The sequence below is a fragment of the Zeugodacus cucurbitae genome, chromosome 5 (genome assembly GCF_028554725.1).
Source record: "Zeugodacus cucurbitae isolate PBARC_wt_2022May chromosome 5, idZeuCucr1.2, whole genome shotgun sequence".
NCBI classification, from domain to species: Eukaryota; Metazoa; Arthropoda; class Insecta; order Diptera; family Tephritidae; genus Zeugodacus; species Zeugodacus cucurbitae.
The window spans coordinates 7,322,006-7,337,359 of NC_071670.1; the positions used below are offsets into that span (position 1 = coordinate 7,322,006).

General features: G+C 37.6%; 2 protein-coding genes across 6 annotated transcripts in view; one reads left to right on the forward strand and one right to left on the reverse strand.

Moving 5' to 3' along the window:
* The window catches only part of LOC105218490 (optomotor-blind protein), a 243,750-nt gene that overhangs the window by 87,085 nt on the left and 141,311 nt on the right, over positions 1-15,354 (forward strand). The window lies entirely within an intron of this gene.
* LOC128922326 (uncharacterized) overlaps positions 1-15,354 on the reverse strand; it is a 323,101-nt gene that overhangs the window by 5,601 nt on the left and 302,146 nt on the right. Inside the window, exon 6 of one of the 2 annotated variants that reach the window (XR_008471557.1) lies at positions 13,353-13,570. Coding sequence is in view for 1 of the 2 variants with exons in the window: in XM_054232397.1 (XP_054088372.1) it covers positions 13,562-13,570 (9 nt within the window). In the remaining variant the exon portion in view is untranslated. Of the gene's footprint in view, positions 1-13,253; positions 13,571-15,354 lie in introns of those variants that run through there. The other variant, XM_054232397.1, reaches the window with a different exon arrangement.

Below are 15,354 nucleotides of genomic sequence, written 5' to 3' on the forward strand. Positions count from 1 at the left end.
AATTTTTTTTACCGAAATTTTGAATTTTTTATACTTTTATAAATTTAAAAATTGTAAAAAATCTCCAAAAATAACACAAATAATTATTTTTTGCTCATGCAATAAATAACTGTTAATTTTACACTTTTTATATGCTCAAAAATAGCTAAGCAACTGCAATAGCTCAACTTTTTAGCTCATTCTCCTTAGTTTCACCTAAAAAAAATTTCAACATTTTACTCACTAATTTCGTTGCTAAAATATGCAGTAAGACACCTGCAAAAATTCAACATTGTACAACTTAATTAAGCAAAGTTATGCGCATTTTAGTGCAAACGGCCCCTGGGGATAGACTACATTTTTCACAAACTGCTTGCTGCTCAATGACTTCTATCGATTTTTCCATATAAATAAACATGCAGTATTAGCAAACAGCAAATACGAGTCAAAAACAATAACAACAACATACAACAACATATAATAAAAACAACAACAACAGCTCCACATAAACTATTTTTCAGCGCAAATAAATTAAAATCGCAAACCAATTTAATTGCTACAGCTTGATATTATTCACTCAACACTTTCGTAGCACTAGTTTTTATATTTCTAATTAATTAGTTGTTGTTTTTGTGCGAGTTTGCTACTTTTGGCTGCTAGCGCTGTTGAAAAGTTGTTTTCAGTTGTATTTTATTATTGTTGTAGTTGTTGTTGTTGCTCTTGTCAACGCGTCATCGCCCCGTTAATAGCCAGCTGTCAGCTCGTATGTTACAACTCGATTACACAGCGTTCGCTGGCGGGCATAGACGCGCGTGCGGCCGCCACATCACCGACGGCGCTGCCTCATCCTTCTCTTCAGCTTCTTCTCATGCGCCACATTTGTTGTTACAGAATGAATTATTAATAAATTTATGTGTCCATACAAGTACTTACGGCACTAACTGGTGCAGTTACAAGTCGTGGTAGCAGCAACAACTACAACAACACATATTGTATGCTAACAACCTGCAACAGCGACGTTGCACATCCGCTGACAGCAACAACAAAATACATTTACTTGTGAAAAATGCCTAGCTTACTAACTAGCCAGTGGCAGCAACAACAATAACAACAAAAAACAACTTGAAGTTGAAAAAAAAAATAGTAGACTAACTCTAGCGCTGGCTGTAACTCACTTTCCGCTGACAACAACAACAACAACCAGCCATACAAACAACAATTATTACAACAAATGTTCGCTTGCAAACAATTAATTTTGTACTGCGTTGATTGCCATTTTAATCATTAACACCGTCAACGCGTTCATTTTTCATGCATGGCTAGTCCGCGCGTACAGCAGCAACAAGCAGAGCAACAACAACAGAAAATGATAAACAGCAACTAAGTTGCAATGGTAGCATACATAAGTGGCTGACTGTAAATCAGCATTGCAGCGCCTCGAGTGTAGCTATGCATGAAAGCTTCAGGGCGCCAGAAGAGTAGCACAGGGGAAAAGCAGTGTGTAGCAAAGAACGGAAGAGCGATTGTCGAGTGAAGGCAAGCAACTAACAATTATGATTAATGTTTAGATGACTTTGCTGTGGTAAGGAAATGCGCAATAAACATAATGAGCCAGTGATCAATGAAGTGAAAGTAGAAAAATATGTGCAGAGCTTAAAGCTATGTAGATGAATTTCGTTATTTTTTATGTTTTTTAATGCGAAGTACTTTGCTAAGTTTTAATAGCAACAAAAATTTCATTGAAGTAACAAAAAAGTCTTGAGAGCTTTAAAGCTCTGGAAAATTGGGAAGCTCTTATATAAGTTTAAAAAAGGAAATTTGGCATAAGAAACAACTACAAGTGTTTTATTTATTATTTTGTTGCATAATATTGCCTAGAGCTTTAAAGCTTTGATGGTATTTTTGAATTTGTGTAAATAATTTGTTGATATAATTATTAGCAGCATAAAATTTAGCAATATGTATGTGTATATGTTCATAAATATGAAAAATTTTGGTAAATGAAAGCAATTTAATGTGAGTTTTTACAAAAAGCTCAAAAGCTCTGTAAAACTTTACCACTAACTTTAAATTTTTTGCATAAAATTATCGTAAACTCAGCATTTATAATATTTGATGAGAAAAACTGCTGAGAGCTTTAAAGCTCTTTGAATAGTCCTTAAAGCTTTTGAAGTTTTACAACTGATTTTGTTGTTTTAAGTGAGTTTTAGTAGAAAAGTATCCCTCTAAGCTTTAATAAATCGATATTAATTGGAATTCTGTACCAAAAAAGCTCCAAAAGCTTGAAAAAATGCTTTCTATTTAACTAACCACAAGTGTTTACATTTAAAAAGTCTCCGTAAATTTGAAAACAATTAATTGCAACATATTTCATCACGAGTACTTAGCGCTAAGTACTCATATAATGCCGCTAAGCATCTCACAACTTTCAGTTTAAGTTTCTTCACGCCGCCGACTTCAACAATCAAATATAATTAAGTACATAAACTTGAATTTCGCCAGATTCGTTTCCTCTAACCTCACACTGCGGCTTAACAGGCTTATTGAAAACCGAAAAAAAACAAATAACTTTAAATTAAATGAAATTGCAGCAAACTTGCCACAAATCGTTTGGTACAGAATGCGCATGCGGGCCACTCACTCATTCACTTACTCACTGGCTCATTCAATGCGCTGTTGCATGTGCTGCATTAATAAAAACGACACAATCACTGCCACCAGTCATATGCACAGGCATAAATATACAATTTGCTTTGTTTTTGTTGTTGCCTCTTTGTTGAAACACCACGATGCAACTGGAACTGCGCATGCGCGTCGGATTTAGTGCTGTCGCTACTGAGATTGCCGCATACAGACGAGTGCTTGAGTGGGCTTGACTGACGGACAGTGATGGTGTGTTAAGGAAGTGAGAGGGGGGTTGTTGTTATTGTTGTTGGCGTGTCTTTGATATCGTTTGGCGGCAATGCGACAATTGTCGCAAATTTATCATTTTAACGCGTTGCACATACCAAATTGCCACCGCAATTGTGGGTTGGTATGCATTTCATGCCTTGATGTTGGTGTAAGTGGTTGCTTTTGCTAATGCAATGTTGTTGCCGCAAGTGGTGTGGCACATTTCATGGTACATTTAATTGAAATCTGTAGTAATTCGAAAGATCAAAACAAAAAACCACAAAACAGCTTGTTGGAAGCGCACTTGAAAAGCTTTTTACTCAAAAAGCTTTATTGCAAAAGACTAAAATTTCATTAATTCCCTGCTTTAAAATATAGAGTCGACACCACTGCATTGTTATTTTGTGTGTTGAAAAAAATTTCGCCACTTTCCCATCATATTTCACAGCAAAAAATCTCTCCCTTGTTTGGCACATGCAACAGTGTGCCCGCATTTGGATGCGCGAAATGCGCATTCCAAAATAATAAAAAAAAAACAAATTCAGTAACGCTTTAATTAAGCTTAATTAAGTGGCAATTGAGACGCGTTAATAAAAACTGAGAATTGCAAGTCATAATAATAAAATCAAAATTGTGAAGAAAACTGATTTCGCGAAGAAACATGCGATGTGGTTTGCGAATTAGTCCTTTTTAAGACAATATTCATAAATTTATTGCTTACTCAGTGTAATATCACAATATAAGCTTTTGAGCTAAAAAAGCTTTGAACGCTTTCGAAAGCTCCGTGGCTTAAAAAGCTCGAAAGCTTGGCTATAATAACTGATTGCAACTTGCAAGATATTTTGCATGTTTGACACTGAAAGCTTCATCAAAATGCAAGATCGGACTTTGAAAGCTTTTGAGAACTTTTGAAATCTGATATTTAAGCAGATCAAGATCACAACTTATAAATTTTTCAATCCTATGCAATTGTAAAGTAACAACCAAAGTTGAGAAATATGTGTTAAATTGAAATGAAAGCTCGACTCAAAGCTTTTTTAGTTATAATACGAATTTCTGATGATATACCAGACATAAAATTTGAAGATCTGTGAAATCATAACAAATTAAGCGCGCTAAAACATTTTTAAAAAATTTCTCGCTTTCTGGAAAAAAGCTTTCACCGCATGCTTAAGAGCTTTTAAGCTTGACACGACAAAAAAATACTAAATTAATAAAAATTACAATTTTCTACTGCAATTAAATAGATTCAAGCTGATTAAACGATCTTCAATTGACTTTGCGAGCTTTAAAGCTCCTTTCAGCCAATTTTCTTTACAGTGTAGCCACAAATATTAAATTACATTGATAATACAAATAAAATGCGTACACGCAACAGCGCCAGCGCTTAGAGGTCAGCAAAAAACAATGGAAATTACCGGTTCGCCGCAACACTAGCAGCAGCTGTGGCAAGACGAAAATGTAGCAGCAACAACATTAAATAAAATAAAATACAACATTTGTTGACTGTCACTACCAGTTGTTGCACGTTACGTCAATTTATCTACATAAAGCAAATAACAACAACGTTTATAGCGTTAATTGCTTGCGCATTTCAAGCTTGGTCCATTTCATGCGTACAGCCCAGAAGTAACAGACGGACGACCCGTTGGAACGATATGTACTGCTGAGCGTCGAAAGCGCAGTGCCTCATATGGCTTGTTGCAAGCAGCAACCGTCAATGAATTGCTGCAACCTGTGCAGGCTGGCGCCCGTAAAGCCCGCTACCCGCTGACAGCCGGGGTCTAAGGACTCCGCAAACTTCTTTACGGTCTTCAACGCTCAGCTCAACCAGTGTTTATTGTCTTTGTACCGCATCCATATGTATTTATTATCGGTTTATCTGCGGTTTCGTGCAACACCCGCTTCTCCAATATTCAGCAATATTTCAGCTGTCCGTCTGCGCCTATGTCGAACCGTTGCAAACTCTGTTGCAGGCTCGATCAACGCGCACGTCCCAGTTTGACTGTCTGTTTGTTCAGTGTCAACTCCGCCCACTTTTTAAACACTGTTGTTGGTGCTATTGTTGTTGTTGTTGTGGCCGTCTACGTGTTCGCTGGTATGGTAACTAAATTACTTTTGAGTGGAAGATTATTATGATCCCTTCAGGGCGACACCCCGCTTATTATGCCATGATCTTGTGCATATAGCGTAGCGTGTTGTTGTTGTTTCTTATTTGTTTTTGTATTTTTTATTGTTTTCCTTTCAATGTTCTTCGTCGAGTTTTTTGGGTTTCTTCTGCGACTCTGCGTTCTCGCACATCGTTAATCATTGTGCGCTAACTGTCCGTCCGTCCGTCCGCAAGTCTCGCACACACTCATCCATCCGAAAATCCATTTAGCGCTACTTATTTATGCTTTGCTGTCGCTGGTAGTTCACTTGGTCAGCTGTCTGGCTGCTGCTTAATCAAGGGAAATACGCTCGAAGGCGACCCCCAACCAAACAGCCAATTAACTAAGTAGTAAACTCTCTGCAACGAGTGAGTAGAAAGAGATTTGCTTAGCATAGCAATACGCGCACGAAACCCTTAATCATCGTCATTAACATATACTTAACCACCGAATTTCCAAAATATTTACAAGACCTCAACAAATTGCGTTGAACTGGAGCTCTGGAGCTTTACGCGCGCCCACCAACGCGTTCGTCTACTGTTAAGCGATGCTGCTGCACATTAAGCAAGTCATCTTTGAGGCAACAAGAACTCACAACCTTTCCTCTTCGTCTTCCCCGTTGAATATACTTCCGTTTTACTCTTCTTCGTCGGCCTTTTCGTCCTCTTTTTCATCAGTCCTTCCAACTTCTTGTCCTCCAATTCTTCCTCTTCACCTCTTCTTTGGTCATCGTCATCTTCTTCTCCGCCGCCTGCCACAAATCATCACATTATTAGACGGCCAATCAACTTAAGCACTCTCTTTCTCATTCATTTTAATCCAATTCAAACGATCGTGTTACGCGTACCTGTCATTTAGCTAATCCGGCTAATTTTTGCTTTGTGCGCACATCCACAGTTCAGCTCAGCTCGCTGCGCAGTTGTTTGTCGTCCGCTGCGACAATTTGTTCCGTTTAGCATGGAACCGAACTCGGCTGCTTACCAAGCTCACTTTTTATAACTGCACTGCTGCTCGCTTTGTTGCTTTGTCCGACGGGAGATTCCCTTTTGGTGTCTTTTCTTTTGATTATTGAATTGAGTTTTCAGCGATAAAACAAACCAAAGTCTCAAATGGTTAGCTCATTTGTTGTGGGAAGCTCAAGAGTATTTGTTTCGAGCTCGACACTATTTTGGAATGATCTTGTTCGTCCATAATCTTTTGAGAATCATGGACACGCCAATCCAATCCAATCCAATCTTATGGATGATTCGTTATGAACTCCAACTAAACTTGTACTCTTACGAAGCTCCAGAGTTCAATTAACCATTTTCGTTTCTTTTTACTATCTCCATATCAATAGTGATCTTTAAAAGTCCATTCATGACTCAAGGTTTTATCCATCAGACGGATGTAGATAGTTCCGATGGTCCATCCATCGAAAAGGCGTTGCCACGTTGTTTTTAAGGTTAGTGGATCCCTTTCGAACCTTATTACGATCTCTTCATATCAAATCTGACTTCAAGACGGACAACCATACTAAGGTTAGATCTCTCATGAACCTCTTTTCCTCTGTGAACACAGTGCATCCACTACCTCTCACAGTGTATACCTTAAAGTTCGTCCTTCACACTTCGTTTGCCTTCGTCATCACTTCTTTCATACTCAGCCTACCCTTCAAGCGCCCTCAACTGTCATACCTTGCTGCTGATCTTGTCTGCATGCCGGTTGTTTGTTTTCCTGATCGTTGGGCATATTACGAAGAAAAAATAATGGATTATTTCACGATCGAGCGCCAGCATGGACAGCGCGCAGAGGACAAATCGTACGAAGAATGAAAACGAAAATAAAAAAGCAAAAGTAAAAAAAGGAGACACAAAAAAGTAGACAGTAGAGCATTGTCTTCGTAGGGGTCAGCCGACAAGCGAACGAGGGGCGCAGACAACGCAACATATGAACGAAGTCGCTGCTGCTGCGGCTGGCTGTCAAGCCGTGATCCTCTGCATTGCAGCGTTTATGTGCGTGCCACTCGTTTGTAATACTTAAAGAGTTTGCGTACGGTCCGTCCAGCCGTCGCTGAGGCTGGTTAGCGCGCGAGACGTTCAAATAGCCGCAAGCGTTCGACACACAATTGTTTTGTGGCTGGCAGGCCAGTGGAGTCCCAGGCCAGTCGAGCCCGGTTGATCATATGTTTCCTTCGCTTGTTTGCTTGTCTTAAATTATTTTATGTGTATTAATTTTGGCTGGTGTTAGGTGCAGAAAACCAACAATGAACACTTTAAATGCAATGTGTTGATAAGGACGACCACGTCCACTGGGCGTTTACCTCGTTGTTTTTTTTTACATCACATTGGTTTTGTTGTTGCGCTACACTTCGTTTACTTTGCTCTTCACTTCATTTGCTGATCTTGGCTTGGTGTATTGCTGATACGATTGCCTGCAATGTGGGTACGATCGCGTTGCCTTTTCGATGTGATGAGTGATGAGCAAGATGTTGGCTGTTGATGAAGATGATTACTACACGCCTGCCTTGCTGGCTGCGGCGTGTGGAGGACGTTGTTTAGGAAATGAAATATGTGTTGTGGTCTACAAAGCTGTTATGCCTTTGAATTGATGACAGCCTAAATGAAGTTGGAAAGGTGTAATGAGGTGCAAGTTGAGCGAAGGAGTTGTGTGGGTTGATGGTAGATGGCCGGGTGGTACACATTTTAGTGATAGATATTAGAACTTTCGAAAGCTTTTATAGCCAGAAAGTTTATAATACTTCTATTGAAGCCAATTTTATGATTAAATAAATATATAAAAGGTTATATGAAAAAATTAAAAGCTTTTTTACAAAAGCTCAACAGGCTGAAAGCACAATAACCATCTTACGAATAACAATATTTATTTGAGAAACAAAGCTACAATCAAGTTTTTGATTTTTTTGTAAAAAAGCTTTCGGAGCTTTCAATCTTAAAAGCTTTTTTAGAACTCAAAAAATTAAAAACATGCAACAGGCTGAAAGCATGAAAGCACTGACCTTATGTATAATAACATTTATTTGATAATCAGTTTCAATCAAGGTTTTGAGTTTTTTTGTAACAAAGTTTTCAGAGCTTTCAAGCATAAAAGCTTTTTTAGAACTCGAAATATGAGAAATATGCAAATAAACCGACAAATGATAAAACAAAATTGTTTAAAGTTTTTTAAGATCACTTAAAGAGCTTTCGACCTAAAAAGCTTTTTGAGAACTCAACAAGTCATAGATTTGTAAATAAATCGAAAAATAAATATAAAACCAAAATATGTACGGTTTTTACTGAACAGTTCCTGCATAGCTTTTAGTGTTTAAAACATTTAGTTAAAGCTTTCATAGAGCTTTCAGTAGTAAAAAGGACAAATTAAACGCCATTTAATAACTATTTACATTAATGCAAATTATATATCAAAATTAGCTGTCACAATGGCATACTCAGTCTTTTGCTACAGTTTTCAAGAGCTTTCATGTCAAAAGCTCGTTTCAATATTGTGCTTTCGGTGTTTATTAGTATTAATTGTCCACACTAAATCCACTATATATCACAAATATACATTGAACTCCTGAAAAAGTGTCGCATGCGCATTAATGCACTCGTGCAACACTTGCCACATGTGGTGGCGACATAACAATTTACTAATTTGTCAGCTACTGTGCGCTTTTAGTTGACACTATGCTGCTGCAACAGCATAATAAGCAACTGCAATGTTCCATTTTTATTATTTTTTGCCAATGTTGCATGCAACAAATTGTATGGGTGCAAGGTAGTAAACGGTCTACACTGGTGCTACTGAATTTTCATTTTTATGATTTGCGCTTTGTTTGCTGCAATTTTTTTATTACTTTAGCTTTGCGTTGTTGTTACTGTTATAGTTGTTGCCACGTTGTATTTAATGTTTATAGTGCAGTTCATGGCTTGCAACAATGATGTGCTATTGTGTTTGTGGCAATTAATATGCTCATCAACACTTAACTAACACTAACCGTTTGAACAAGTGCTACTTGCCACTCGCGCTATTCACTAGCTGCCACCACACTTGCCACACAACCGCGTGTATGCAACATAGGCAGTGTGGCGCATTTGTCTCCCAACGCTCGATGCTGTTTTATGCAGCAGACGGTACATAAATTCACGCGCTCAACATTTGTTGCAATAGCCATGCAACAACAAAAACAACAACAACTATAACTTGCCACAATTTGTTGTTAACCACACGCATGCGTGTTGTGCAGCATAGCGCTACCGGTTTGTCAGCTTGTGCGTTTTGACGACTGACTACCTTGAGCGCAACTGTTGTCGTTTGCACGCAAGCGCAACAAAAGCGAAAAATATGAAAAACATGCAACAAAAATACAACAATAATAATAATAATAATAATAGCAAAGTGCAACAACTACACACTTGCTACTTGCCACACTTAACTGCGCTCGTTTCAGTGTGCGTGTTGCTCTGCAGCAGCTGTGCTGCAACTTGCCACTTTTGCCATATTATTGTGCCTTGCCACATGATTATTAATAACAGTTATAATGCTACCACTATGCATAAATATTGATGCTACCACTATTTGCGCCAAATGGTGCATGTTGCATATACTAGTTGTGTTACCTAAATGGCAGTTACCAGCACCATTCATGCCACATATGTTTGTGTGGCAAGTAGAAAAATACTATAAAAACACCTAATGCAACTATCAATTTGGCGACGCGTCTGTGTGCGGCATTTGTCACAACAGTAAGCTGATAGCAATATATAAGCATGAATTGTTAGTGGGCTGCAACATCCGTTGCCGTTGCTGCTGCTGCCACTGGGGTGTTGCAACTGTTTTGCAGCGCGTGCAAATAATTTCCGCGAATTTGTTGTGTTGAATTGATTTATTGCGCATAAAATGGGCATCGTTATGACAGCATTTTGCTGCAATGGGTGTACTTGCAACATGCCACATGATATGTATAGATACTAGTTGCTGCTGAGTAATCGTGTTACTGGAATCTATTGAAATTGGTTTGTTACATAAAAATCATGATTTTTGTACTTGCAACATGCATATTTTTTCGTGTGGCAACAAGTTTTTTCGAATTGATTTGGAAGCGTAAAATATACTTTAACTGATTAAAGCATAAATTGGTTGTGTTGCAAGTTGAAATTGTTGTTGCAACAACAAGAACATACTTGCCACATAAAAGTAAACTGTATTATTTGCAGAACACATACAAGTAATTTGAAAAGATGTCATAAAGTAATGTTGCAACAATGGAAACATGTTTTGTAAATATTGATTTTAATTAAATGTTGTTGCAACATACTTAATTATACGAAAATTGCAATTTTATATCATTTACAAGTGTGTATATAGCTAGATAACAACTTGCAACATACATATTAACAAACGTATTTTGTTGTTAATTAAAAATTAAATGCTTATTTGGTACGTTGCAGCCAAACTGAACTTGCAACATGATGAGAAATCATTTCAAATGTCTCTACAATTAATAATTATTATTGTTTTTCTAAAAAAATAGCACTGATAAGCATTTTGTATGCTTGCAACATTGGACAAACAATTGCCATAAAAGCGAAATTCAATATTTAAACTTGCAACACGCAGAAACTTTCATAAATTTTTATTTAAAGTTAACGAAAATTATATTTTTACCCATAACGGTTAAGATTTTAGAACAGTTATACTTGCAACATTCATAAAAATCCCTTAAATAACAAAAAAAAAGAAACTTTTCTTGCAACATGTGAGATGCTTAAAGTGCCGCACATAACACAAGCTAAAGTTCATAAGCATAAATATTGTGCTTGCAACATTGAAACCAGTTTGCAACAGGCACATTATGCGCTTGCCACACATTAGTTACACCAATAACGCTAACAACGACAACATTTTTTGAAGCTTTTGATGCATTGATGCCGCATCGACTTGCTTGCAACCAACCCCCTACGCGTGCATTGGCCACACAGGCATCGGCCGTATTGTTGTTGTTGTTGCTTTTTTGTATATGCTTTGTCTCGCTAAATGCCTTCTGCTGTGGGCTATGTTGCTAGTTATGTTGTACAACTAACGTTGCAACATTTGTAACTACTTTTGTTGTTGTTGGCGCTGCCGCCGCATTATCTTTGCCGCAGATCGTTCTGTTGCCTCGTCTGCATATACAATACAAGCAATACAGCATTACTGCAATTTCAATTGTTGCTTGCTGCCTGCCACACATCCTCTTGCAGCCTTGTTGCAAGCAAGCAAAAAAATCGCAAAATTTGTTGCTGCTGCTGCGTGACGATTTATGAGCGTCGGCTGGCGCAGATGACTGTTATTAGTTGTATTGCAGCCAATACAACCTGGCTTCGCTGCAGCAACAACAACAATAAAGCCAACTATCGTGCTTGCCACACACACCGGCAACTGCGGCGTCTTTTTTGCCACCACATCACTCGCTTATTTTTTGCACCGGCATTTCGTGGTGAGCGCTTGCTTTTTGTTGTTATTGCATCTCCCGCTGTTTGCCACATGCGTGCAACGCATCCGCTGCGTCATGTAGGTGTCTGTGCGCCCACTTTGCCACAGCCGCGTAGGGGCTTGTTAGCGCTGCTTGCTGTTGTTGATGTTGGTATTTGCGATAACACGATATATTTTGTACCTGTGTATTCAGTTTAGTTGTTGCTGCAGCTTGTTGCACGTACATGGTGGGATCTGTGGCCGTTTGCCTGTAGTTGTTGGTTGTTTGGCGCGTTTTTTCTCGCTTTGTTGCATATTGCACAATTAACAGCAACGGCGCATGTAAACGATGTGATAATATTGACGATGACAACAGCAACAACAACAACAACAAATCAGCAACAAGCCCACATATTTCATTTCTGTTGTTGTTGTTGTTGCTGCCGCATGCTCGTTCATTTCAACTTATCGATCGCCGGCGCTGATGAGATTCCACAGCCGCGCGCTTGGCCGTTGGTGGTCGTCTGCTTGCCACACTGCTGGCCCCCCTACATTGTTGTTGTTGTTGTTGTATAAATATGCGCATTTTCCTGTTGCCAAACTGATCGTTGTCGCCACTGCAAGCCCACAGGCGCACCTGTAATTTCCTTTGAATGAGCCCGGATGAGCGTCGTTGCGGCCGACGAGTGTTGCTTGCCACACCATATGCTGTATGTGTTTGATCACATATTGCTGGTGTTGTTGTTGTTTTTCGCGCTGATGCGCTTGTTGACTTTTTAAATTTAGTCATTCGTTGTGCACTAATGCCAAATTGCTGTTGCCCTAAGGCGTCATGCCACAGTTGGGCATTTACATAAATTTTAATTAAAACTAATTATTTGTTGTAATTGGGATTTGTGGCAACGTGCGGCAACGTAGTGCGGCAGGAAGTTATGCAAATGCATGTGGCACTGTCACAGCTTAAGTGCAAATATATACTTCTCAAGCATTTAGTATGCTGTGCATCTTTTGTTGCATGCTTGATGACTTTTGTGGCATGCTTGTTAGGTACCTAGTCCGGTACTACATTTCGTGAAATGTATAAAAGCTGAAGCTATTTAATTTATAAAACAACGCGTACTCATATAGTATAAAAACTAAATTTTATAGTATGCTTGAACATGATTGACACACCAGACAACACTGCGTACTGCTTAAAATAAGCAAATTTATGAATTATTCGAAGCAATATTGGCATATAACCTGGTAGTAAGTGACTAAGTACATATTTACTGGGATTGAACATGCTTGTTGAAGTCACGAAAATTAAGTTTTACATATTAAATTTAACATTTGGATCAGTTCGTGCAAATAATATATAAGAAATAAATTATTATTATATGCTTGAAAATGATTGACGTCTCATATCGTACTACAAATTGCTTAAAATATGCAGATTTCTAAACTAAAATTAGTTAGTTATACTAGTAACGAGTGATTGAGCGCATATTTATGACGATTGAACATAATTGTTTAATAATAAAATGTTGAAAGGCGTTTTGGAATTGATATTTCTATAGAAGTTTCATAAAAACGCTTGTAAGAAAGCAAAAATATAGGAATTTTGCAAATATTTAGTTGCGTCAATATGATTGTTAGCATAAATAACATTGAATTCTTGAAAATTTAAAAATGTTCGCAGTAATGATTTTTCAAATTGTATTATAAGCCACTTTTATGTTAGCTTATTGCTGACACAACAGGCTTGAACACTGTTTTTATACATCTCTAGTGAATAAAACTAATTTGCAGCAACTGTAATAGTTTTATAAGCATTATACCATAGCATTTTCATAAAAAAATTCTTTTTAAAGATAGATTTTACTTTGCTTGAATATGATTGATGACTTCACTTACCTTTAAAATCAGTTGCAAATTGCTGATATGGCATTAAAATTGCTGTATACACGTATTTAACTTTTTACAATGCATGCTTGACGCTAGTTTTATAGGCTTGATTGTTGATTTTTCAAACAATACGCAGCTTGAGGCAAATATGAAGTTCAAATTGGCAGTTTCAAACGTCAAATGGCTAAATGTTAACAATTTTTGCCATGCTTGAAGGGCTAAAAAAGCTGAAAAAAATTAATTTAAGGTATTTTTAATATATTTTGAAGTCGAATGAGTAGAAAAATTGTTATGGGAAAAATAATTACTAAAAAAAATAATAATTAACTTCTGCCGACTGTTAAAATTCGCCATGCGCCCGCATATTCATGCCCTCAAGCATATATTTTTGTTACAAACACTTCAATTACAGACAGCATACATCAAAAAATTAACTTTCTAGCGATGAAACGAATTGGAAAAATCAAAACATTTACACATTGCTTGAATGAAAGCAACAACAAAATATGCGAATAACCAAATGAATTCAAATAAAATGCAAATGATATTAAACCGCCAGGCAAATAGCGCGAAAATGAATAGGAAGACAACAAAAATTTGTATATGAAAGAATACAAAAAACGCCAACAAGCGCTAATGGCGCAACTTAAAGCGCCGCCCGTAATTTTATTGGCTTTGGCAAAGCAACAACAACAATAAAGCAAAAACATTGAAAAAGTTTATAGCAAGCAAGCAAACATTTGCAGCCAACTGAAAATCTGATTAAAAGCAACAAAAAATGTTAAAACCCAAAGCAAACGGCTGAAAAAAAATTAGAAAAAAAACGAAAAAAAAATTGAAAAAATGTTTGTCAGCGCAGAGAAAAAACGAACGAAACAAATCAACACACGTAAAACTTTCAGCGCAAATGAGTAACTGCAAATGACAGGCTGTCTATGCGAAGTGAGTGAGTGAGGGTTGGTGTGTTGTGTGTTGGAGGCGGAGTGAAGCGCAGATAAAAGAGTAGGAGCGTAGTAGGAGAAGTCACAAAGCGAAATGAGACAAAATTAAATTAGCGCAGCCAATACGCTGAGCGAAAAGTAAGCTTAATTTAAATGCAGTTCAAGCATGCTTGAAGTGTTATAATAAGCGCGCTGGCAGCAAATAATAACGTAAATGTTTAATGAAATTAATATGAAATTTAATCGTGTAACAATTTTATACAAATAGCTGGTTATATAGGTGATGCTTGAAGCATGCTTGAATGCATTTGCAAACATTTATAGTGTTTTTAGATGTATATAAAAGAAATATATACTAACGGGTGATTTTTTTGAGGTTAGGATTTTCATGCATTAGTATTTGACAGATCACGTGGGATTTCAGACATGGTGTCAAAGAGAAAGATGCTCAGTATGCTTTGACATTTCATCATGAATAGACTTACTAACGAGCAACGCTTGCAAATCATTGAATTTTATTACCAAAATCAGTGTTCGGTTCGAAATGTGTTTATCGACAAATTTTGTTCAGCGATGAGGCTCATTTCTGGTTGAATGGCTACGTAAATAAGCAAAATTGCCGCATTTGGGGTGAAGAGCAACCAGAAGCCGTCCAAGAACTGCCCATGCATCCCGAAAAATGCACTGTTTGGTGTGGTTTGTACGCTGGTGGAATCATTGGACCGTATTTTTTCAAAGATGCTGTTGGACGCAACGTTACGGTGAATGGCGATCGCTATCGTTCGATGCTAACAAACTTTTTGTTGCCAAAAATGGAAGAACTGAACTTGGTTGACATGTGGTTTCAACAAGATGGCGCTACATGCCACACAGCTCGCGATTCTATGGCCATTTTGAGGGAAAACTTCGGAGAACAATTCATCTCAAGAAATGGACCCGTAAGTTGGCCACCAAGATCATGCGATTTAACGCCTTTAGACTATTTTTTGTGGGGCTACGTCAAGTCTAAAGTCTACAGAAATAAGCCAGCAACTATTCCAGCTTTGGAAGACAACATTTCCGAAGAAATT